This window comes from Myodes glareolus, chromosome 22, assembly GCF_982192425.1.
Source record: "Myodes glareolus chromosome 22, mMyoGla1.1, whole genome shotgun sequence".
NCBI lineage: Eukaryota > Metazoa > Chordata > Mammalia > Rodentia > Cricetidae > Myodes > Myodes glareolus.
The window spans coordinates 5,116,965-5,144,218 of record NC_142047.1 but is presented as its reverse complement, the minus strand read 5'-3'; the positions used below and the strand labels follow the sequence as shown (position 1 = coordinate 5,144,218).

The 27,254-nt window shown below is 45.7% G+C and overlaps 1 protein-coding gene across 6 annotated transcripts in view; it reads right to left on the bottom strand.

The window, feature by feature from the left end:
* Window positions 1-2,308: 2,308 nt before the first annotated feature.
* Nr3c2 (nuclear receptor subfamily 3 group C member 2) overlaps window positions 2,309-27,254 on the bottom strand; it is a 330,889-nt gene continuing 305,943 nt past the window's right edge. For all 6 annotated transcript variants that reach the window (XM_087900467.1, XM_087900468.1, XM_048438236.3 and 3 more), the window contains one exon: window positions 2,309-4,932. In XM_087900467.1, the coding sequence (XP_087756593.1) occupies window positions 4,777-4,932 (156 nt within the window). In that variant the 3' untranslated portion in view covers window positions 2,309-4,776. The remainder of the gene's footprint in view (window positions 4,933-27,254) is intronic.

Below are 27,254 nucleotides of genomic sequence, written 5' to 3'. Positions count from 1 at the left end.
ATAGCTTATTTTCCCAATGCTAAATGTCTGGCTAAAAGTATTTCAGTCCACCTGCTTGAATCTGTCTAAGCAAAGATGAGTGTGGTTGATGACTGTCCAGCAAGAGGCCTGCACATCGAGCTTGGGCAGTGGTGTGTGTGGGATGAAGACGGAGAGCTCAGTGCCACGTGCTGCTGTGTGAACTCCTTCCTTGGAAAGTTAGTGTCTATGAAAATGCTGCAAAGTGGATTGAGGGCAGCTTGCTGAGACCCAACTGAGTCTAGCTCGTGAGGGCATGAATAAGAATCCCCGAAGCCACAGAAATCGGTTTTGTTGAACTGGGAGAACTCGGAAGCCAGTCTTGGTAATGTACATTCTGCAGTGTCTGAACAGCCAAGGGTTGTAGTGATGTAGTCTTTCCCCTTACGGGAGCCAGACTCTTCTGGGTCTTCCAGTTTGACTGTGGCCTTGACCCTAGATCTCAGTCCATGGGACAGAAGCAAGTGTGAAGGACCAAGGCTTGGAAAACATTAGCCTTCTGCACCATGTCTCTGAGCTTTGCTGGGTGCTGAGCAGTTTTATGTAGCAAAGCTATCATAGTCTGAGCACAGATGCATGAACGAACCCCACACAGTCGAGTCTGGAATCAGCAGACTCCCTAGGCAGTTCACAGACTCTGGAGAGAGACTGGCGAACCATTGGACTGCTCTGCCATTGAGTAATTCTGCCCTGTGCTTCACTTGGCTTTGCACAACCTGGGGTCATGCCGCACGTCAGGGTCCTATCTCAATGCCTTCTGTTTAATGCTGCTTGGGAAACCACTGTTCTGTTTCCAGGAAAACTGCTGCACTAAGATTGGGTGGCAGGAGCTGAAAGTGTTAGATATACCTGTATCGTCTTCATCTGCAGACACCTGTGTCATCCATCAAACGGCATGCTAGTGCTTCTATGACCACACTTTGCTTTAGGTGCATTCGACATACACATGCAGTAATCCCCTTATTCTATATGTGCACACTGCACGGAGCTACTGCCGTGGCACACAGTAGTAGCTGGCTATCCTGGCTCTTCTCAGCTCGTGATTGCTAAAGGGGAACGGGATTCTCTCGGCCCAAGAGTTGCCTTGTGAAGTTCTTAAAAGCAAAATGAAGACACAGTTGGCCCAAGAAGAAGCTTTCTGAGCTCCGAAGGCCACCTGCTTCCTCAAGGGTGCTCATGGAAGGACCTCTTGGCAGACAAGATGGCTTTCATTTCAAATCTGAGGCCATGGAAGGCTCTGCTCCTTAATAGGTCAGATTTCTTAAAGTGTTTGCACGTAGATTTGCTTTCACTTACAGATGTTTTACCACTCACTCCATGACATACAACTTTTCTCCTGGGCTGTGGTTAGTGGCCACAGTGTGTTCTAGAATTTTATCTGTTTGCTTAAGCAATGTTAAACTTGTCTCTCACCCAGGCTTCTCTTTCTGAAAGCCCATCAACACTCACCCATTAATGACACATTGCTTTAATTTACCTATAAGGAAATGTTTCATATTTTAAAACGAACTGGTAATTGGATTTTTGTTTTCTATATTCATGAGTGTCAAGGGGGGAGATCCACAAAGAGTGGATAACCATCAGGTTTGCAGGTACCTGGAGGGAGAAAGCAAGGCCACACGGAGGAAGAACTCCAGCTACAGATGGCCTTGTGGTCTACTCAAGTGAGTCTCAAAGTGTGGTGGATTGTAACATGAGGGGCCGGCTTGTTGGGGTTTCTATCCCGCCCGGTACCCCACAGCCGGCAACTCCCAACAAAAATAACACACAGGACTTCATAAGGTTATAAACTGATTGGCCCATTAGGTCAGGCTTCTTGTTAACTCTTATAACTTATATTAACCCATTATTCTCATCTATGTTAGCCATAATGGCTCCGTACCTTTTTCAGCTGGGCAAGTTACATGCTGCCTCTTCGGTGGAGTCCTGTGTGTGATTTTTCCTTGGGGTATGCCGGCTATGGGGTACTGGGCAGGACAGATACCCCAACAAGCCGGCCCCTCATGTTACAGTGGATGAAGAGGGGTAGGCCATGCTTACATGTACACACGGCTACGTGAGGTGCTGGTATGGAAGAGGGTAGTGAACCAAAGATTAGCCACAGAACCACAATGACTCTGCCCAAAGAGACAACTGATCATGTGACAGAGAACAGGGCTCTTTCTAGACTCAAAAAACTCCAGTGGCTCCATTGTTGGCTGCAGGCTGAAGTGCAGGACCAGAAGGTAGACAGGCATGAAGTCAGACGGATCTCTAGGCATGCAAATGAACAGTTTGGAGGACAACAGGCGACTAAAGGAAAGGATTTATTGTATCTGCTTACAGTCCTTTGCAAAGACAGACATGTTTTTGCATAAAGATATAAATTGCTTCATTTTAAACTAATTTAGTGTTTTAATTATATGAAGAAGTTTTGGTGAATTATGAATTGTACCAAACCAAGATTTTTAAGAGCAATATGGTACAAAAATAAGAGCAGACGGACAGTTTGGCCTGGGACAGGCATTCAACAGTGAATTTAGAGAATATGGCTTCGCTGTTTAGTTAAGCAGAGTTACCTGGAGACACACAAGGAGCCAGTAACTTCGTTAATACAAAAAGCTAAGACAGACGTCCTACACGCAGTCCTGGCTAGGATGGAATGCAGTCATAGAGTTAACTCAGCTCCTCCCCAGACACCTCGTCTGCACACCTTGTATCCATCACCTTCGAGGTGTGGCTGTGATCCTGCCCTGCTGTAAGTTGGCTGCCTCTAAAGATCTGCCTATAAACTAAACTCTTGAAATTGCAAATTATGTATGAAAGCCTGCTCCCTCCGAGTTCAGCGGTCTAGGCTTCCCCTCGCAGAAGGCAGGCATTCTGTGAAAGACAAGGTAATGTTGTCTGCGTGGTGAACCTGTGGGAAAGGGCTGCCCCACTGCATCCTTGTCCCGGCCTCCTGCTTGAGCTATGACTTCTAGGTTTCGGGAACTTGTGTGATTTCACTGAGTACAGATGAAAGTCATCACCACATTTGAAAGATTAATTTGGCCTCTATTCAAGATTATTTAGTGCAATCATCTTGTAGTTCCCAGAGATACACATGTTTGTGATTTGGGCCAGGAGAGAAGACATAAATTGCATCAGTATTGGACAGATTAATGAATTAAAGGTTTAGTGCCGCTGTCTTGCTTATATGATCTGTAGTGTTTTTGTGGTTTTTTTCCTCCAAAACTGTTTATGTATAAAATTTTCATTTTTAAAACCTACCTTTAAAAAATCTAAAAACCTTCTAGTGATCTGTGGGTCTCCACGCCATTCTGATTGACTCCTGCCCAGAAGGACTGCCCAGTGCCGCCTGCTATGATTGCTGTTCCCGTGACCAGCTCCAGGAGTGAAGAACCCTGTCCAAGGCCAGAGGTGCTTTCTGATCTTTGACAGTTGTGGAGAGTGTATGAAGTTTCTTCCCCCAGAGGAGAAAAGCTGGGTTTTCTGAAATGGGAGAGCGGTACTCTCTGCGCTGAGTTTCCAGTCTCCCCTTCTGAGAGTGGGTTCTGCTTCTTATGGAAAAGGGAAAGACAGCGCTCCCAGGACCTCGGTCCAATGGGCCCTGTCAAGTGACACCTGCTGAGCTGCAGACACAGCTGCAGCAGTATCCCCGATGGAAGCAGGAAGAAGCAGAAGCCAGAACAGGGCGCTGGCGGCTCACACAACCCCACGTGGGAGACCAAGAACAAAACAGATAGTACAGAAAAAGTAGAAAGGCTTAGAGACAACCAAAGAGGTTTAGGTGTGGTTATTTACAACAGAGACTGTAAAATGGTAAATTAGATATGAAGCTAAAAAAGGCACAGCTTTCCCTTTCTTAAATACACTGTAAACGGTTCGGTACGCATGCAGAGCATCTCACGTTACAAAAAAAAGTTTAACCTTGTTTAGACAAAGATAGTACTTAAATAGTCTCCAGCAAAATAGAATTCTCTCAAAAATACTTTCCCATTCATCCTATTAACCATTAAAGATTTTTTTTTTGTATGTGTCTCATTTACAAAAGTTCCTTGCACGTATTTCAGGTCGTCCACGATTTATACAGACAGGTAATGTACAGCCCAGCAGAAGACTGCAGAACATTATTTGTAAAGCCAACACAATAGATACTAGAAATCGAAACCAAGGCATTATACATCTTACCCATTCTAATTAAATAATAAATGGACACTAACGAGTGTGTATGCCAGTGATGCAGAAAACGTGCCCCGGAAGGCCGCAGTTCCACGCCACGTGTTCTGTTATTACACATCAGGAATCTGTATTTTTTTTTTGTTTTTTGTATTTTTAAATAACAAAAGAATATTAATGCCCCATATTGACTAGACGTTTTATGTGCAAACCAAGGGTAAGCTTAAAAAGTTCTCTAGTCCTCAGACCCTTTGAAAACAAGCAGGAGATACCAGAAACTACATGGCATAGTTAAAACTTCCATCTGTTAAAATATCAAAATCAAGAGTTATTGACTAGATATGGCTTTTCATCCAGAGGAACGGGAACGTGTTTTCTAAGCGCTGGGAGTGGAGAGGGAGAGTCCTTTAGCCAGCTCAGGCCTTGCCAAATCCACGTCTCATGGCTTTCCCGGCCCCAGACCCTTGATGTGACTTTAGCCTTGCTGCTGAGCAAGCACGACTCAACCACCACACGTTACAACCGCGAGTCCTGTCCTTCGTAGGTGTGGAACGATGCGGGGAGACTTAAGGCAAAGCTCTTCCTGGCTGACGGCTTCCGTCACTTCCTGTGAAAGTAAAGGGGTGTGGCGTTCCCAGACTCCACCTTTGGCAGCTGGTCGCTGATGATCTCCACCAGCATGGCGGGAAACTCCACCTTCAGGGCTTGGGACTCTCGGAAGGTATAAAAGCAGAATTCCAGCAGGTCACTCACCAGCTGTAAAACAGACACAGAGGCATGACATGGGGCCGCATTTTCAGATCCCCGCCTCCTCCTCCGCTCGGCCTAACCCTGGTGCAAACATAGGCAGCAATGTTCAGGAATTCTGCCAGGAAATCATGGCATAATAGTTTAGTCAAATTATCCGGCAGACAAAGATGTGTGTTCCTGTCACTTGTCAACCAGTGTCTTCATGCTAAACAAATAGTCAGCTGTCTAGCATGAAAAGACTATCCAAGGTACATGGACATGAGATAGTGGTGCCTGAGCCACAGGATGGCCCCTCAATCAGTTCTCATTTGCCTGCTTGTGAATTGGTTAAATCTGGCGTGTATATCTATAGGCTGGCCTGGGGCCACACATGCGGATACCCAGAGGAAAAGAAGCAAGAGAGGCTGCCCTGTTGGCAAGTAAGATGATGTCTCCATGGCTGAGCTGGCCAATGGAGCCTAGGTGGCCGTCACTTCCACAGGGCTCTGCCCTGAGCTGCAGAGAGGCTGGGGCTTCTCAGCTACATTCCAGTTATGCCTGATTTTGAGAAAATTAAAAGCCTTAGGTTAAGAGTTCTCTGTGTGCTGTCCCTACCCTGAGACTCAGGAACCTTTCCCACTCTTTCTCCAGCTGAACCATCCCCAGTTAGGTAAGAAAACACATAAACGGATTATGTCATTAGTGCCACTGAAGAACGCAGAATGACAGGTATTGAGAGTTTCAACATCCTAACTGATCGGAAGTCAGGACTTGAGGGCAGATCCTTTTACACATCTCAGTTGAAAAGAAAATGAAGACTGTCACGAACACTTATGAGAGAGCCTGTTAACTTAGCAGATTTCGTATTATTCGAGTTCCAGAATAAATACTAGATGGGAGAAAACATATAAAACCTACACAAGCAGTTGCTCAACATTTCCTAAACTTGGGTAAACCCATGTATCTTCAAAAAATAAGTACAGTCAAGCTAAATTAAAAAAAAAAAAAGGCCAGCATCAGGATGTATGAGTAGAAGGACTGTACTCAAAACAGCTGGGCAGTGATGCTGGGCACTGGCTTCCTCCCGACAAAGCAGTAACTGCACTGTGAGGTGAGTGGCCATGGAGGAGGGGGGGTCAGGAACCTGGGCCAACAACAGGAGAGGAGAAGCAGACACCCCGCGAGGTGCACCCTTAAGGAGCAGGGATTGTCCCTTCTCTCCAGTGGTGGGGGAAATGTCCCAGCAAACTCCCTTAGTGTGATACTTGTCATCTCAGAATGTCACCATTCTGGTGCGTCTGGTGGCAACTTGCGTAACTAAGCAGAAATCCTCTCACCGACTTTGCTTTGAAAAATGAATATACTCATAATAAGACAGGGTACTACAGCCAACAGCCATCTTAAGACAGTCCTACTCTGCAAATAGACTGTTCTCAGGGTCACAAGCCACTATATATTCCATCCAAGGCCTTTAAACCTGGCTAAGGAAAGTGACGTAAGTCTTTCTGGGGTTGTGACACAGGAATGAATTGCACTGTCCTCAAGAACAGCTTTACCTTTGAGACTAGGGGTGTGGCCACCCACTTGAGGACTTTATCTAATGCTAGGAATGAAGACAGATGCCAGCCCCTGCTCCCCACCATGCTTCCCCCTGTCCTTGGTGAGGCCTTGTGTTTCTAGGCCCTTGGTTCTAGCCATTGTCCCTCAAGTGGAAGGAGCAGCTGCTGTCAAGTACAAATCCCACTAAAATGGCAGAGCCACAAAGCAGACTGAAAAGGACCAAGCATTATCAATGCAGTGACCCATTCATTAGGAAAAAGCAGGCTAATAGAAAGATGCAGCCTGGGTGGAGTGGGTTGACAGTTAGCAGGTACTGACTACAGGAAGCAAGGCACAGACTGAAGGCAGAGCTGGAGAAGGAGACTGCGTGATACACTAAGGCTCCAGAGCAGCCAGGACACCAGAAAGCTGTAATACGATATTCCGTATAAACCAAAGGAACAGAATAGAAATCCAACTGTTTCTTTTTACAAACGTTTGTTGGTTTGTTTTTTAGTGAAGAACACACTGGGGAAAGTGCCTCCTCTTCGGTAGGTGCTGCTGGGAAGACTGGACACCCACAGGCAGAAGGCAGAGACTTGACACCAGCGTTTGCCATGGACAGAAGTCCATCGGGATGGGCCACAGCCTGAGTGTAGGCGGTGCTGGTACATGCCTTTATTTAATCCCAGCTCTCAGGAGGCAGAGATGGGTGGAGCTCTGTAAATTCAAGTTCTACAGAGTGAGTTCCAGGATGGCCATGACTATGCAGAGGAACCCTGACTTGAAAAACAACACAAAACAAAAACAAAGCCTAAATGTAATCCCTAACACCTCTAGGCTACTTAAAACACGGGGGAGAGCGCACAGCGCACAGGGCCTGAGCTGCAGGCAGTGACTTCCTCATTAGGAGCCCAAAGGGAGAAATAAATGGAAATACTGATGAGTAAAGATCAAACTAAACTACTGTGTACAGAGAGACAGTAAACAGCATAAAGAGACAGTCTACAAAAAGGACAAACTATTCACCTGAAGGTCCAGAATGTTTAAAAAAAAAAAAAAAGTAGCCAACTTCAGAATCAATGGAACCACAACAACAAGAAAGATAAAAGCAAAACAAAACCAACTTCAGCCACGAGGGACTTACAAGTCAGTACAACAGTAAGAAGTCAGTTCCTGAAGCCTAGAGCGGCTGTTAGGAAAAGTGCTGGCAAAGAAGTAGAAAATGGACTCATGTGCTGTTAAGCGGAGTTTAAACTGGAACACACATTATGGAGCAAGGCATCGCTGTCCTTTAAGAAAGGAGTCTACTTCTGAAGTCAGCTGACGTATGGGAAGTAAAATCATCAGATCCAAGAAAGTCCGTGTTTATCGTGACTTTATCCGTATCACAACAGACACAGAATCAGCCTGCGTGCCCATCGGCAGACGATGGAGAAAGAAAACGTGTGTCTGCACAGAGTGCACTGTTGCTCAGCAAGGAAATCCCGTCTGTAGCAAAAGAAGTGGGATAGGATGATACTATGTCCAGTGAAATAAACCAGACACAAAAGGACAAACACTTTGTCACAGGGCAGTTTAAAAAGCTTGAACTGAAAACAGAATGCTGATTATTAGATACTGGAAAGGGGACTGGTTAAAAGGGTGGTTCATCAGTGTTTGTATAGAAATAACATGAAAAGCACGGGGCAAAGAATGAGAAAAGGGCTCCTAAGGGAATCTCAGAAATGAACTGGTTGAAAGGGACCTTGCACATCACAAGACAATGGGATGATGTATTTAGAGTCCTAAAAGAAAAAAATGGCAACTAAACTATTATACTCACAAAAACTACTATTAGGAAGTAAGGGCGAAAGATTTTTCAACACATAAAAGCTAAGTAATTCATCACCATGGAGCAGCAGAGTGACCCTACAAGGAAGGCCTGTGGGGCTGGCTACCCTCGGTGCCAAAGACTGGGGAGTACCATCTTGCAAAGGTGTAAAAAGATGCAAGACTACACCATACAGCATACACAGCAGAAATACAAGACAATAATAAGGTATATTGATGTAGGAACCCATAGAGAGGAGCGGCGAAGGGGGAGTTAACAATTCCAGTCAGGCAGTGATCCCAGCACTCGGGACAGGCAGGCAGCTCTCCATGAGGTCAAGGCCAGCCTGGTCTACAAGAGCAAATTCCAGGACAGCTAGGACTGTTACACAGAGAAACTCTGTCTCGGAAAAACCAATAGACACACATTTGCAGTTATCAATGGTAATCTTGAATGTAAGTGACTCAAGTTCCCTAAGTAAAATCTATACATTGAGTGAGTTTGTGTGTAGGGCACTAGACTCGAAGAAGAAGCTCACTTCACAGGAAAGTGAGTGCTCAGACAGGAAGGAAAGGAACTGGATGAGCCAGGACGCACAGAAAGCAGAAGTCAGACAGATAGATACAGCCAAACAGAAAGACTTTAAATTAAAATAAAAAATGTTAAAGGAAGGATCTGAGGAGATGGCTTAGTGGGTCAGAACACTTACTGAGTAAGCATAAAGACATGAGTTCAAATCCCCACCTAAAAACCTGTGTGTGGCACACATACCCCAGAGTTTTGAGGATGGTTATAAGAGGATCACTAGCGGACCTCCAGAGTCAGTCAGTCTGAAGGGGAAAAAGCTGAGGGTTATAGAGCAGAACACCCGATGTGCTCCTCTGGCTTCTGCATGAGTGTACATACATGCACACACACACATACATACATACATACACACACATACAATATATACATACACACACACTACATATACACACCATACTCACACACCACACACACTACATATACATACCATACACACACATACACACAATATATACACACCACACACGCACTACATACACATACCACACACACACATACACATACCATACACACCACACATGCAACAAATACACTTAGATACCACACACACACACACCACACATACACACACTACACATATACATACCACACACACTAAAATACCACAATATACCACACATATACACAACCACACACAGACACTCAGATACCACACACCCCACACATACGAACACACAGCCAAAGAGAGATAAATAAGTCACTATATAATGATAAAGGGATCAGCTCAGTATTAGGAAATAACATTTATACAAATACACATACCCAAACTAGAACACATAATTAAATAAAGCCAACATTATTCAATCAAAAATGAGGAATAAAACCTAATGATAATATCTGGGAAACCCTAAACCCCACTATCTCATCATAGACTGTCCAGATTAAAGACCTTGCAATTAAACTCTATTAGAGGCTGACTGGGCAGGGCGTCTGCAGAGCTGTCCTGCAGCAGCTGCTGAGCACATGTTCTCCCAGCACATGCATGACACAGTTTCTAGGTCAGATGACTCTAGGCCACAGAAGTCTCGATGAGTTAGAACAGAAAATTACAGCATGCGTCCCTTTATCATGATGTTATAAAAATCTAAATTGATTAGAACTTTAGAAGTTGTATATGCACATTAAACATTATTCTGAATGACCAATAACCAAAGGGGAGATGTTAAAATTTCTAGATATGAATGAAACTGGAGCTAGGACACGGGATATAGTAAAAACAACACCGAGAGGTGAACATAAAGTGATAAGTACCTGTACTAAAGATATAAAGACAAAATCTAGCGATGGAACCCAAGAAAGAAGAAAATTGAGAACCAAGTGAGAGTCAGCAGAAGAGAAGAAACAACAAAGACCGGAGCAGAAAGAAGGAAAACATTTATAAACGAATAAAAGGAATTGATGTCCTGGCACATGCTGCAAGTCCAGCTCTTGTGAGACTGGGTAGGAGCATCACTATGAGTTCAAGGCCATTATTACATGAAAAGATCCTGTCTAAAATACAATAGATAAACTGAAAAGTCATGTAGACAAGCCACATATAAAAAAGGAAGACCCAAATCAGTCATGAAAAATAAGAACATACACCACAGAAATGAATCTGGAATCTTCTCCTCCAAGAACAGAAAGAAGACAAAATGTTCACACCCAGCAGTCCTATTCCACACAGTGCTATCCTAATCTACATACTGCTATCCTGATCCATACAGTGCTATCCTGATCCACACAGTGCTATCCTGATCCACACAGTGCTATCCTGATCCACACAGTGCTATCCTATCCCATACAGTGCTATCCTAATCCATACAGTGCTATCCTAATCCATACAGTGCTATCCTAATCTACATACTGCTATCCTGATCCACACAGTGCTATCCTGATCCACACAGTGCTATCCTGATCCACACAGTGCTATCCTGATCCACACAGTGCTATCCTGATCCACACAGTGCTATCCTGATCCACACAGTGCTATCCTGATCCATACAGTGCTATCCTATCCCATATAGTGCTATCCTATCCCATACAGTGCTATCCTAATCCATACAGTGCTATCTTAATCCATACAGTGCTATCCTAATCTACATACTGCTATCCTGATCCACACAGTGCTATCCTGATCCACACAGTGCTATCCTGATCCATACAGTGCTATCCTAATCCATACAGTGCTATCCTGATCCATACAGTGCTATCCTAATCCATACAGTGCTATCCTATCCCATACAGTGCTATCCTATCCCATACAGTGCTATCCTAATCCATACAGTGCTATCCTATCCACACAGTGCTATCCTGATCCACACAGTGCTATCCTGATCCATACAGTGCTATCCTATCCCATATAGTGCTATCCTAATCCATACAGTGCTATCCTAATCCATACAGTGCTATCCTGATCCACACAGTGCTATCCTGATCCATACAGTGCTATCCTGATCCACACAGTGCTATCCTGATCCACACAGTGCTATCCTGATCCACACAGTGCTATCCTGATCCATACAGTGCTATCCTGATCCATACAGTGCTATCCTATCCCATACAGTGCTATCCTATCCCACACAGTACTATCCTGATCCATACAGTGCTATCCTATCCCATACAGTGCTATCCTAATCCATACAGTGCTATCCTATCCACACAGTGCTATCCTGATCCATACAGTGCTATCCTGATCCACACAGTGCTATCCTGATCCATACAGTGCTATCCTAATCCATACAGTGCTATCCTAATCCATACAGTGCTATCCTATCCCATACAGTGCTATCCTAATCCATACAGTGCTATCCTGATCCATACAGTGCTATCCTATCCCATACAGTGCTATCCTAATCCATACAGTGCTATCCTGATCCATACAGTGCTATTCTATCCCACACAGTGCTATCCTGATCCATACAGTGCTATCCTAATCCATACAGTGCTATCCTAATCCACACTGTGCTATTCTTATATACAATGCTATCCTAATCCATACAATGCTATCTTTCTATACAGTGCTATCCTATCCCATACAGAGCTATCCCATTCAACCCCATAGTATCCTATTGAATACTGTCTTATAGCAAAGTGAGAAAGGAATTAAGGAGAACAAACTAGTAAAGAAGGGAATGAATTTGTCCCTGTTTAGAACACTATAATTGTAAATATATAAATAAAGCTAGTGACCGCACACACAGAGAAGTATTGGAGCTAATGAGTTACTTCACTAAATCTACATGATTCAAAATCAGCACATAGAAGTCAGAAGTTTTTATGCCGATGGAAAGGGAATTATCAAAGAAGAAATCAAGAACACAGTCCCCTTTTAGTAACTGAAGCAAACAAAGAAACAAACCTATAATAGTCTACTGAAATGTAATAATGTCTAGAATTCAAATTCTAACCTGCTGATGAATGGCACCAAAGCAGACACAGAATATTGGAAATACATCCTATATTCTCAAACTGGAAAAGATTCATATCACTAAAATACCCATATTCCCTAAAACATCGTACACAGTCAGTGCTATTCCTACTCAAGTTCAATGGCAGCCTTCATGGAACACAGAAACAAGCCCTGAAATATGTATGGACACAAAGGCCCTAAGTAACAGCTCTAACTCAAAACATCAAACTTAGAGACATTGCCTAACTTCAGAACACAGTGTGAAGCACCATCCTGGCTTCAAAACAATCACACAGACCAGCTGAACAAAACACTGACCAAAAAATAAGTCCGTATATCTACAATCAAGTGATTTATGATGGAGGTTCCTCAAAAATTGGAAATAGAACTATCACTGATCTGGCTATCTGCCTACTAGAATCTACATAGAAATGAACATGTCAAAGAGATATTTGCCACAACATGCTCACTACAGCCAGCATCTTTGTCCACTGGCAAACAGAATGCAGCACAGGAGACGGAAAGGCAGCAAGAGGATACGCTGTTTGCTCTGCAAGTGTGCAGACCAGTTGCATCCCTAGAACCCATGTCAAATTGGGCATGGTGGGGCCTACACTGGCAGATGGACACAGGCGGATCTTTGGTTCACTGACCAGGTAGGCTAGCTTATGAGTTAAGGCCCAGCCCAGTGAGAGATCCTGCTTCAAAAGAAAAAAATCAAAGTGAACAGTGTGCACTGTATTCACATGAGCACACACACACATGCACACACGCACACACACAATATAAAAAGAAAATGTAGCACATATCCACAATGAAATATTATTTAGCTGTTAAAAATAAACTAGTTTGCTGCACTGTGGATGGAACTAGAAAATGCATTAGGAGACATAAGTCATGTATATGCTTTCACTAACATGTAGATTTCAAAGAAACAAGAATTGAACAATGCTGTCAGAGGCTAGGAAAGGTGTGGAGGAGGGGAGATGGAGGCAGGAGAGGAAGTTGGTGAAGGAAGGGTACTGGAGAAGTTATCTAGAAGGAGCAACTATTGTTCTGCAACACAAGATAGAAAACTCTGTTTCAAAATGAGATGAATACTTGCCAAACAGCTGGTGAGAAAATCCTGTCCCTACCACAATGAGATGATGTATGCCTGCGGGGACAAGACATGCTAGTCACCCACTCTGATCACGACTGGCTGTATGTATGCATTGAAATGTATTGGACAGAGACACAATGACTGTGTCACATAAAGATAAAAATGTATTAAAAAATTTAGTTATCTGTGGCAATTTGATATAATTGTCCCCATAAGCTCATAGGGCACTATTAGGAGGCTGGCCTGTTGGAGTAGCTGTGACCTTGGTGGAGGAAGTGTGTCACTGTGGAGGTGGCTCTGAGGTCTCTAAAGCTTCACTCAGTGTGAAACTCAGACCATTTCTGGCTGCCTTCTGATTAAGATGTAGCCATTGCCATGTCTGCCTGCACACTGCCATGTTCTCCACCATGATGATAACGGACTGAACCTCTGAACATTAAACAAGCCACCCCAATTAAATGTTTTCTTTTGTAAGAGTTTCTGTGATCATGGTGTCTCTTAACAGCAGTAGCACACTGTCTAAGACAGCATCTAAACTCTAGACAGTACAAGCCACTGCTGGGATGTCCATGCCTTATAGCCATGCCTTTCCTATTCCCTAAGCAGGGGAGTGTGTTCTGCCCAGTGCAGGGTACCCATGCTGAGAATACACTGTCCCAGTGTGCGTGTCTGTGTCTGCTCCACAGTGTGCGTGTCTGTGTCTGCTCCACAGTGTCTGTGTCTGCTCCACAGTGTGTGTGTCTGTGTCTGCTCCACAGTGTCTGTGTCTGCTCCACAGTGTGCGTGTCTGTGTCTGCTCCACAGTGTGCGTGTCTGTGTCTGCTCCACAGTGTCTGTGTCTGCTCCACAGTGTGCGTGTCTGTGTCTGCTCCACAGAGCAGAAACTCTTACACAGGAGATCGGGTACTGAGCCTGCTGAGGACAGAGAATGAGAAATGGTGTGTTTTAAGGAAGACTGGGCAGAGACACCCCTCGGAGAGCTGTCAGGTGACCTGGACAAGGAGAGCTGATGTGTGTGGCCACCAGGGAAAGTATTTATGGGGGTTCAATACTAGCAGAAAAGTTTAGCTGACTACCAGCTTCAGGAAAAGGCTGTCCAGTGGGGCCAACATGGCAAAGGTTCCCGTTTGCACACAGGTGGCGTCGATGCTGACACATGCGTGAAGAGATAAGAATCTGGATCTGTCAATTTCTGAGCATAAGGTTACAGGCAGTGGTGAGACGTCTCTGAGCTTGTTGGTGGGAATGGGCCTCTGTCCCTACCACACCATCTACATAAATGTGTCTTCAAGCACCAAGCATGGCCTGGAGATGCATAGGGATCACAGCAGCATGGAGATGCTACAGGCTCATCCGTTTGCACAGGAACCCTGCCCAGACACTACTCACTAACTGTGCATGCTAACCCAGGTGGCCTTTCCACCCACCTCTGTTATTGCCCCACAGACAGGAACTAGGACCTGTGTTTACACTTTAGCTACAGAGAAGGACAGGGTTTGGTGAGCACTGTGGGTCTGGCCTCTCAGCCAGCATGTGGGGCAGGGGAAGCAGTCATAGGCTAAGCAAAGGATTCTTGCTGTGTGAAGAGGCGGGGCAGGGGTATCCGCATCAACCACTCTCACCATTTCTGTCCCTGCTATGCTGCTGAGGGGTCCAGAGGTGGGGTGTCACTGAGGCTCAGAAGCCTTCTAAAGGTGCAGGCTAACACAGGCGCCTGCATGGCACACCCTGCACTGGACAAGGCTGCGCTTGGTGATGTGGTATCATTTAGGGGAATGGAACCAGCTGCCCTTGTCTCAGGCAAGGAGAACTTGAGACATTTGTTTCCAGTTGTGTCTTAAGTGATTAGTGACCTCTTCCCTCTCTCCCTTCCTGGGGTTACTATTCAGCATGTGTATACTGGACAGTACATGATATCATGTGCATGCTCTGACAAGGAGTTTGAGACCCCTAGTTTCTTAGTGTGAATGGGGGCTGGTGCAGGAGCCACAGTGAGGGGTAACAACACTGCTGTCTGTCACCAGCACACAGGCCTTCCCTGAGAATAAATGGCCTCATGCCCCCTTCTGCTATCTCTCTGTATTGGCTCCCATCAGCTTCTCCAGGGGAGACGGAGAGACGAGGACACAGTTACCATCAGCAGCAAGAGTGCTACAGTCTTTGGAGTCAAAGACTTGCGCAGCAGTCTCTCATACTCCACAAACATCTTCTGAGACCTCAGAAGAGCCACAGAGGCCCAGCATGCTTCTAGCGGGCTTGACAGGCTATACGGATGGCACAGAAGCCTGTCAAGGTCACAGGGTGTCTCGTGGCTCATGCTGGCTTTGATGAAGAGGCTGCTGGACTCTGTGCCTCTTTCCTACTCTACCAAGTCATTGCTGTGGCTGGGCATTCCCTGTGTCCTTCCCTTCCATAAGCTGCAGCTTTCCCAGAAGCCTGTGGTGGGAGCACTACGCAATGCCTCACTGGTGAGGAGCTGGAGAGAGTCGTCCTGGCTGAAGATGCCCTGTGTGTGACCGCTCACATTAGTCTCCTTTCCAGATGTTGTCTGCTAACTAGAGGAAGCCCAGCTGGCTGGGAAGCCTTTGCCTGAGCACTGGGAGGAAGCTAGAAGCATCACACTAAAGAGCAAAGTGCAGCCATGTGGGTCGAGGGGTGAGTTCAATATTGGGGGGCATTCTCAAAGTTACAGAGCCCTGGTTAAAGCTGACTGAGTCTGGTTTGGCTGCTGGAAATGGAACCAGGGCTCTGTAACTTTGAGAATGCCCCCCAATAATGAACTCACCCCCATTTCCATTTAATGATGGGGGTTGGGACAAAAAACACAGAATCAACTTCAAAAATACCAACAGGTTCACTGGCCCAAATGACTAGTTACTATTTAGTCTAAGTGTTCCAGAAATAGACTTGTGAACACTGGAAAGTGCTCCACTGAGATTATGTAAGGCACTTGGCCTTCATTCAAAATCAAACAGGTTTATTCTTGGATCTGAAACCAAAGCCACAGGCAACGACTATGAAAAGCAAAAATGCATCACATCAAAACTAAAAGCCAGGCATCAAAGACATCACCAAGAAAGTCACAAGGCACCCCCACAGACTGAGATAAAATATTTTAAAATTGTGTATCTAATAAGTGGCTAATGCCTAGAATATATTAACAAAATTGCCCATAACTGATCAATAACCAAAATGATTTTAAAAATGGGCCAAGAACCCAGAGTCACTCTCGGAAGTCAAAATGTCTTTAATACAGGAATGCAACACTTCTGGTGAGTATGGCGATGAAATCAAACACACTGAGAGTCACAGCAAGTAGGATGTCTGCTGTCCCAAAGCAGGAGGAAAGTAACTTCTTACAGTGACAACAGAGACACCGGAAACTGTGCCCCTAAGGAAGACGGTAGGACAACGTCTCAAAAAGTTACAGAAAACTTCATACAATCCAGCATCTACTATGGGTCGCCACCAAAAATAATAGAGAAGTGTGTGCATGCGCGTGTGTGTGTGTGCTCATGTGCTCACAGCACTGCTATTCATACTGGCTAAGTGCCGCAGATAATCCAAATGCCTATAGGAAATAAATAGGTAAGGAAATGATGTGTCTACATTCACACACACACACACACACACACAATTATTCAGCTTTAAAGAAGAATCAGACTCTGGTACATGTCATAGCATGGGTGAACCTCAAAAACATGATGCTAGTGAAGAAAGCTAAACACAAGGAAAGATACTGCACAACCTCACTGATGGGACAAAGAGAAGAGCAGAATTCCCAGGGCAGAAGGCACAATTGTGTTTGCCTGGGCGGAAAGAAGGGAGGATGGGATGTTTCTGTCCGGGGATATGGATGGGGCAGATGACTGTACAATAGTATGAAAAAGCTCACTGGCACTGCATTGATGCCACTTAATATAATATGCACATGCATTCTGTCACAAGAAAAATCAATTGAAAAAACAACTAATAAATGGACAAGGAAAATGTGGTACTAAATGTACTTGTGCAATAGAATACATTCAGCTATTAAGAAAAACAAAATTCTGAAATTTGCAGGTAAATGATTGGAGTCAGAAACAATCTCAGTGAGGTATTGGACAAGAAATATAAACACTGCTAACACTGAAGACCTTTCGAAAAGCCACCTGAAACAGTACACATGTGAAAGAACTACCACATAGTTGAGGAGACAATGTCCCAGCTGACACCGTATTCTGCCAAGTCAAAACGCCAGCAACAGAGAGAGGTTACATCTTGTTGAGTGATTGGCCAAGGAGTCCCACGGACCAAACGCTAAACACCACAGGCTATTGCAAGGCTATTGGTTGCTCTCTACAACCTTATGGTAAGGCCCTATTGCTGAAGACACCATTTATGCCATGAACCATGTTGATATCGAGCTGATGTCCAACTAAAAGCTCCACCCTTACCAAATAGTGGTCATGGTATTGAAAGGAGAAAAGTAACCAGCAATATCACTCAACTATGAATGCTGGGGCCTCCAACAGAGAACTGCCCGCAAGGAACACTGGTGCAATATTTGCAGATATAGAAGTAACCAGTCACTATTTAAATTGGATTTATGGCTCGCTCCATGAGATGGAACCCACCTCTTACACTGATAAAGTGGGCAAGAACCTGAAACTACATAGGTGGGGGCTCTAGAGGAAAACCTACTACTATCATTTGGCTAAAGGAACAAAGCAATAAAATGACCCCTAACGACACTGCACACTCACAGAGCAGGGCACTGCTCTTCCTCATCAGGGGACATTCTTCTTAGAGTAGGTGGCTGTTACACAGGGACCCGCAATCGCACTGTGTAGAGAGCCAGAAACTTTTGGAGCACTCAGCCATAAATGGAGTGTCTTCATCAAATCCCTTATCTTAAGGCTCATGCCTATCTCTGGAAGAGAAGGCAGACAGGGCCAGCAGTGGTGGATGACTCCAAGACGGCAGTGTTCCAGACACAACAGAGTTGCTGTAGGAATCTCTACTGCCAGTAACCTTTAGGTTAAAGTTGGGTGTGGCCTCTTATACTATATTTGTCAATGGAAAGGGCGCATTTGGTCTATTTTCTGGCTGCGGGATTCAGTTGCTGTTCTCTGTCCCAGCGGAGGATTGTGATTTGTGAGTCTACCCCTAAATAGTCCTCTATTATTCTCAATTTTTGAGCTAATGTGGTATTTCTTTTAAGCGTCCTTCTTCACAAAGTTGATGCACACATGAATTGACAGAGACTGTGAGAACATGCATAAGACCTGCACACGTTTATGCCAGTCCAATCCCCAGGATATAGAAGGTGAAGCAGGCACAAGTCCCACCCCTAACCAAGAAACTCTTTACAACTGATAACCAATGGGAGAGGAAAAACCACTTTCTCCAATGGAGTGACCCTCGGTATATCACCCAGACTCTAGGGCAGGCCCCATGTCTAGAAGCAGTTGACCAACACAAATGGACTCCATAGTTGTGTGTGTGTGTGTGTGTGTGTGCTTTGTTAATTTTTGGTTTTTGGGGGGAGGAGTTTCTGAGAGAGGGGGAGAGGAAGAGAGAGAGAGAGAGAGAGAGAGAGAGAGAGAGAGAGAGAGAGAGAGAGAACAAGTAGGATGGAGTAGGATGGGCAGGAGGGTAGGAGAGATCTGTGGGAGTTGAAAAGACAAAATCAAAATATAATCTATGAGAAAAAGCCAAAGAACAAAACAAAGAAGCAAGAAAGCAAACCCCTCAAACTAAGAACCAGGTTCCAAAGTCACTATGCCCTTCCTAGTGCAGGTGAGCAGGGTATGTCATATATACCGGTGACATAATATGGCCTTGTGGCTCTGCTCTTTGTGGGTTGGTTCCACCTTAGCAAAATGTGACAAGGCTAAAATGACTGTCTCCCATGACAACCTGATGTCATTGGATTTGTTTCTATTCCCAAAGCAAAGCTGACCTTAAACAGGGCTATGCTACAACCCTACCATGGGTTCCTGTCAGATCCCAGGTTCCAGAGTGCCACGGCCCTGGAATCTCTAAACAGGCTCTTCCAGGCTGAGTTCTGGGGAGTCCTGAAGGCTCAAAGACATTTCTGGGGCAAAAGTTTGCATACTCAATGTATCAGTCAGATACAAGAGGCAGTTAGGGTTAATACTGGCTGGTTGTGTGCCAACTTGACACAAGCTGGAGTCATCAGAGAAGAAGGAGCCTCAGTTGAGGAAACGCTTCCATGAGATCCAGCTGTAAGGCATTTTATCAATTAGTCATCAATAGGGGAGGGCCCAGCCCACTGTGGGTGGGTCCATCTCTGGGCTGGTGGTCCTGGATTCTCTAAGAAAGAAGGCTGAGCAAGCCAGTAAGCAGCACCCTCCATGGCTTCTGCATCAGCTCCTGCTTTTAGGCTCCTGCCCTGTTTGAGTTCCTGTCCTGACTTCCTTTGATGATTACCAGTGTTGAGGAAGCATAAGGCAAATAAAGCCTTTCCTCCTATTTGCTCACCATTTGGTTACAGTGTTTCAGTGCAGCCTAGAAACCCTGACTGACAGGGACACATGCTTGCTCCCCATCTTATGTGAGCTCTGCCTATAATTTCAGGTAGGGGACCCACCCCTGTGACACCTCACAGTTGGAGCTCTAGATTAGGATGGGGTTCCTGAACCACTAAGAGCCACCCTGGGTAGGTCTGGGCACAGCCCCTGGGGTGAGACCAGGAGCCCCCAGCCTCTCCCCAAAGCCAAGGACATTTCTGTAAGCTCGCTACACTGCTCCCCATCTATTAGCACTTATATTTTGATTAGTTTTTCATTACCAATTTTTATAAGGAATCCTCTCTCTGGTCAGTGGCGAATATTAATGCCTCCCAATCCGCTATTTCAATGCTGTGACGAGCAAGAGGGACTCATTTCCCCCTACTTTTCTGGTACTTAAATTTATTTAATTTCCATCCTGTTTAAGTTTCCTTGTATTTCAAGCCTTGTTCTAGCCCATGGCTCCGCCTTCCTGTGAACAAGGTCTATTGTACACGTGACAAACACAAAGGGAAACTGACACATCGGGAAGAGGAGCATGGAGCTTAAAGATAAAGGGCTAATTAGAACATTGCCGAACAAAGGGGCGCTAACGAGCGGGTTGTGCTCGGAATGCATTGGCATGTTACTGTATATAGAAGTATGAACTTTCCCTAATTTTGTTTTCAATATTTCCAAGGTCTTACTTGCAGATGTACATGGAGCAGACTAAAAATCTGAACCAACTCATGCTTATATGTTACCATTAATGTTAGTTTGAATTTGTATTAGGCAATTAGAACTTTATTTTAGCCTCTGATTAAAAGAGAAACTAAAGCAATAAAGGGTAGGTTCCATTGGCCGGGACAGATATCATCAGAACTCTGGAGAGCACGGTGGCCTTCAGAGAGGCTGGGGACCCAGGGCCTGCATTTTACCCTTCCTCTGTGTGTGTGTCTGTCTTATACTTACAAAAATTTGGAAAAAAGATCAAAATAATAATACCATGTAAGCATGAGGACCTGCACTTGGATCCTCAGCATGCATGTAAAAGGCTGGCTGAGGGGCATGTGTATGTCTGTCATCCCAGTTCCGGGGAGGCTGAGAAAACAGATCCCCAGACTCATTGGCTAGTGCGTCTAACCAATCAGTGAGCTCCAGGTTCAGTAAGATACCATGTCTTAAAAACCAAGGTGGGCTGAGAAAGGCACCAATATCAATCTCTGATTTCCATATAGTCACACACACATGCACACACATGTATATACCTACATAAACATGTATGCACATGTATATACCCACAATATATCCAATATCAACCTCCAATCTCTATATAGTCACACACACACATACACACACATGTATATACCCACACAAACATGCACGCACACAATACAGACTCCTACACTACACACACATACACACACATGCACACATATGTATACACCCACACAAACATGCACGCACACAATACAGACTCTTCCACTACACACACACATGCACACAAACCCCTCCGCCTGTGCTTGTCTCTGAGAGCTTTCCTTGGGCACCTGCACTCTGCCACACATGGTGCAGATCGCTCTCTACACTCCTCTCCTCCCCTGGTCAACATGACTGGGCACAGGTGGCAAGACTCATGGGGCCCAGTGTACAATGAGATCATGCAGCCTTGCACTCCAGTGTGGAAGGTGGCAGCTGCCAAGCATCCCACAGGGGTGGGGCCTTCTAGTGTGGCCTGTTTGCACTGACTCTGCTGATATCTGCTTCACAGAGGTCAAGACAGAACTTGACCTGCCAGAGACAATGGACCTCATGAGGCAGGTGGCTGAGCCTGCTGCCATCAGGTGACATCTTTGTAGGCACGACTCTCCTATGTCTGCCTGTGCACAGACCTATACGGGGAAATGTATCCTGATCACCCCATCACAGTTCCTTTCTCTTTAAAAAGGATTAAAGAAAATATTTTGAGTAAATATTACTATTATTCTCTCTTTATAGAAAAAGAAGACATGACGATTAAATAGCAGCATTTACTCTTCCTCCCATCAGGTGGCTTTGGATAGATTTAATGGTAAGACAGGCAGAAAGGTGCTACAGAAAGCCCAGGAGTGGTATAGCCATTGTTATAGCTTCCAAAACCTGTGGAGGTGGAGGCAGGAGAGTGATGAGTTCAAGGTTAGTCCAAGAGATGAAAGACTCTGTCTTATTATGAAAAACCAGTCTAGGGACTGGAGAGATGGCTCAGTGGTTAAGAGCATTGCCTGCTCTTCCAAAGGTTCTGAGTTCAATTCCCGGCAACCACATGGTGGCTCACAACCATCTGTAATGAGGTCTGGTGCCCTCTTCTGACCTGCACATATACACACAGACAGAATATTGTATACATAATAAATAAATATATAATAAATAAATAAATAAATAAATAAAAAACATGTCAAATTGATTGATCATCTTTAAAAAAAAAAAGAAAAACCAGTCTAGCTGTGAGCACAGGCAAATGTCCTGTGATGTCAGCTGACAGCGAGGCAGAGGAGTGGCAGGTTGAGAGCCACGCCGCCCACTCTTATTAAACTGGATTCAGACCCAGCTTTCTTTTCCAGCTAAGAATTAAATGTAGAAAACTATTGCTTTGTTACAAGTTTAGACAAGAAGGAAGACTTTGATATGCAAACAAAGCAACAAAATATGGAATGTGAGAAAATATTTGTTAATCACATATCTGATAGGGGACTATGCAGGTTTCCTACAGTCAATAACATCCTGAACCAACCACAATAAAAGCTGCTTAGAGTGGGCTTAGAGTAGAATTGAGACCAGTCACGGAAGATTGGGAGACACAGATATGCACATGTGCACACATACGTGCACACACAAGTACAGATATACACATGCACATACAAGTGTGTGCACACACAGACACACACAGATACACACACAGAGATAAACACACATGCACACACATGTACACACACATGCACACACAGACACACACACATGCAAACAGTACAACAGGGAGCTCTTACTAGTTCACTCCACACACACATGCACATGCACACATACAGATACACACACACACATACACACAATGCAAACAGTACAACATGGAGCTCTTACTACTTCACATTCACATGGTAGCCACACACACACACGAGCACACACATACACACACACACACACATACACACATATAAACAGTATAGCATGAAGCTCTTACTAGCTCACATTCACATGGTAGCCAAGGTGTAGAAAGAGGTTTGTTTGGGAGTAGTTTACAGGCAGCTTTTTTCTACGCTACTGGGGCTCCCTAGCCACACAAACATAATCTTTGTGTGTTGTAGAACACATTCAAAACACCCATGACTATACATCCCATCATATGGCAGAAGCACACATTTTATTTGTATTTACTATGTACGGTAACTGTCTCACTTTTCTCAACAACACTTTGGACTTGATTTAGAGTTAACTTTTTTTGTTTGTTTGTTTGTTGCTTGTTTTTTCAAGACAGGGTTTCTCTGTGTCTCTTTGGCCATCTTGGACTAGCTAAGTAGACCAGGCTGGCCTTGAATGGAGTTAACTCTTACCCCATTTGCTCTGGGGTTCTTGATAGAGTGGCTGGAAACCTCAGGAGAGAAAATAAGCTAATCCAAACTGCTCTCCACAACCTCTTCGGGCTGCCATAGCTGGACAGTTCTTCTTAGCTGTGTTAGGTCCTTCCTCCAGCCTCTGCGCCATGGGTCTGCCCAGTATGTACCCGCTCTGGCTCACCTCGCTTCTCTCTACTGTTTCACCAGCCGTGCTCCCCGCCCCCCAGTCCCCTGTCGCTGCCTCTCCATTTTAGTCTGGTGGCCACAATTTGCCTGTGGGTTCAACTCCACATCCTTCCTGTTGTCTGTCCCCGAGCTTCAGGGACCACTTTGTGGCACCACCTCCTGAGTCTGTACCAACAGCTTGCCTTCATCCACAGAGCTCAAGGGACATTGCTTCTGGAAGGTTCTAAGGGCTCAAATCTAAAACAAGCTGGCTGCCTCTCCCTGAGAATGTCCCTCCCGCCTCTCCCACAACAGCCCCATGTTAGTCAGGTACCTGCTTCCTTTCCCATGAGGTCTCCCCTTCCTGACCCTGCTGCTCCCTTATCCTCCACATCCTTGTTGCCATCCATATGACCCCCTGTACATCGCATGGTCCTGAAGCCTTGCTCCTAGCCCACCCTCTCTCATCTGTATCTCGGCACCGGCTTCCCCCTGGACCAAGTCCCCTCTTGCTCTCTGATGTGGTTGTAGAATGTTCTTCCTAGTTAGTTCTTTGGCAAGTAGCCACATACATTACTGGGCATTTCAAACTGGCTAGTGGCATAGGATGACTCAATTGTAAACTTCACCTAATTTTACTGAGTTTAAATGCCAACAGCCACACAGGGCAAGGGTGACTCTGTTGACAGCGCAGCTTTCCAGTCTGCAAATGTGGCTCACGTCTCCCAGTGGGAGGCCTGATGTCTCACCATGCCACCGTTCCCTCTTCCTTCTGTCCCTCCTTCCAGTGACTCTTGGGCCACAAAGAAGAGAGACACAACTAATGTCAAAGCCACCAACTAATGTTACCTTTAGACCACTGATGAAGGAACACCCCATCAGGACAGACTACAAGACTCTTAAAGGATTTGCTCATTCAGCTACCAACAGCTAACACCACCAATCCTTAGACCACGACCACTCTCAAACCATCTCCTCTGACCCATTAGGGCCATTTAATTAGTGTGTGTGTGTGTGTGTGTGTGTGTGTGTGTGTGAGAGAGAGAGAGAGAGAGAGAGAGAGAGAGAGAGAGAGAGAGAAAGGAGAGAGGGAGGGAGAGAGAGAGAAGGAGGGAGGGAGAGAGAGAGAGAGGAGAAGGCACTGGAACCTCTGTATCTCTGGAGCTACAGTCTTTGTGAGCTGCCTAATGTGGATGCTGGAAACTGAACTCAGGCCTCCTAGAAGAGACCAAGCTACCCTAACCCTGGAGCCATCTCTTCAGCCCCTATTTCCTATTTATTTATTTCTCTGAAAAGAATCTTGAGGCAAGGCAAGGACTCACTGTGTAGCTCATGTTGGCCTCAACTTGCCACTCGGCTGCTCCAAAACGCGTGCTCTGCCTTCTTCGGATAGCCAAGCCCGGGCCGCCAGCCCGTCACCACACATGCTCTGCCTTCTTCGGACGGCCATGCCAGGGCCTCCAGCCCGTCACCACACCTGACACTGAATGTATGTGATGCTTATTCTTCCACTATACCCACATGCTTCTAAAGGTAGCAATCGTCCATCAGCACAACTCACCCAGGGAAGTGCTGGCCCACACCAGGGAAATTCAAAGAGGGATGGTGTAACTGGCCAGGCCTTATTCACTGGCCACATCATCGAGTCAGACAGGGCGGGATCTTCGCTGGGAGAGCGGGTCTGAGTGGCTCTGGGTGGAGCGCTCTGCCTAGTTTACAGCCTGATTCCTGGGGAGATGAGGCCTTGCTCGCTCAGCTGACTGCAACAAACAACTTTATTTAGCATATTTCTTAGTCACAGTCTCCCCAGAGGAGGCGGCAGGGTGACGCCGCTAACAATTACACGAAACACTTGCACGGTTTTGGGTTTTGCTCCCTGGCAGGCGCCTGTGCTACTGGCAGCCTGGGTGTTTCATTGCAATCACGGAATCAAATAATCCCAATTTCTTGTTAGTGGAGCAACAGGAAAAGAGAATGAATGTTTTATTCAGTTGCCTTGCGTGTCATCCATTCCTCAAAACCCTTTGGTGATATGGGACTGTGCCCACGTTACGGATGAAGATACTGATGACCAAAGCATGAAAGAGAAGTGTGCATGTGTGTATACTGCGCGTATCGAGAGGGAGGCTGATGGAGGGGCACAGCCAGGCTTGTTCTGTCCCTGGTACTCACGGTTCTGGGGCAGGCTCCCATTTGGTGTCAGAACTTTTTCTGAGGAGAAACTGACCAGAAAGATTAAGACACTCAAAGTGAGAGGGAGCAAGCATCCTGATCATTGTGGGCAGAGGCACACTCCTGGTGTGCACCCTTTGGCCTATAGTAAATAATGCTTAAGGTAAGTTTTTGTCCTTCTCAAACCCACGTATGGATGAACCAGGAAGGAAATGCCAGTACTGAGCCTGCATGCAGACTTCTGAGAGAAAGGAGCAGCTGACTGCTGAAAGACGCGTGAGCAACCCTCGACACAGACTCACTGGAACACAGCACACTCTCTGCCTCAGGCGGCTGCTTGCTCAGCCCCCACACCCAGGCTTGGGGAAGGCTCCAAGGCTCCCAAGATTGGCTAGACAAGAGCTGCCTCAGCTGCCCAGCATTCCCAGTCACGCAGTAAGAACACATTCACTGCTTCCCTTCCAGTCATGAGAGTAGATCTGAGTGATAGGCTGATGCCTGCCCAGCCATGAAGCAAGTCCTGCCTAGGTGTGATGATCATATGCATTTGCCCCAGAAACTGGGCAGCAGTGCAAACGTTCAGCCATAGCTCTCCTAACCACGTGGGACACTTTAATGAAGAATCAGGTAGACAACTTCAGGGCGTGTAACTGTGCCTCGCAGAACTGATGAGTTCCAAGTGGGCCTGGGGAGCAGGGAGCAGCACAGCGGCTTGCAGTGCCACCAGATGGGGGTGCAGCCCGGCCCAAGATGATCAGCTGATGCGGGCCTACAGTCCTCCCCCTCACAAGGTGTCACAGGTACCCACAGTGAGCCCAGGCAGTCCCAGCTGCCGTCTGCTCCTCAGAAGCCAGAGAAATCATGCTCTGAGCCTCTGTGGCTTCTATGAGAGTTCTCTGACAGCCCTTAATGGTTTCCACCTTTATGCTAAGCACAGCTGGCTCCAACATCTTCTCTATGAGACACGTCCACTTATAAGGGTTGCTAACGATCCCACCATTCACGGTGTGCCCACCTTGACCTCCAGGTGCCATCTGAGTCTCCTTGCACACAACCATGCATTTACAGACAGAAGCGTTTCCTCTCGCAGGCAGGTGAGCTCCTGAGGATGAGCATGGTCACTCTTGCCCTTTGGCCCTGGTGCACAGCAGCAAGGGCTCACCTACAGAGGAATGACCATGAGCATGCATGTGCCCTCCAGGCCCCTGCTCAGGTGGCATACCTCAGTACCTGGAGCCCTGCCTCTAAGGACTCTAAGCACAAGGTAAGGCTGGTCTCATCCCTTTTCGCTCTCCCTGGCACCGTCTATAGTACTAGGTGTGGCATATTTTTTATAAAGTGTGCGTTCCAAAATAAAACTATAACTATGACAATATTTAGTACAAAAGGGCATTTTCACCTCAAGAGATACAACTTGTCATCTTTTGTATTTACTAAATACCACAGACCATACCACAAAGTTCCTTAACTTCTGAGAACGCCCAGAAAAGAGCAGTAA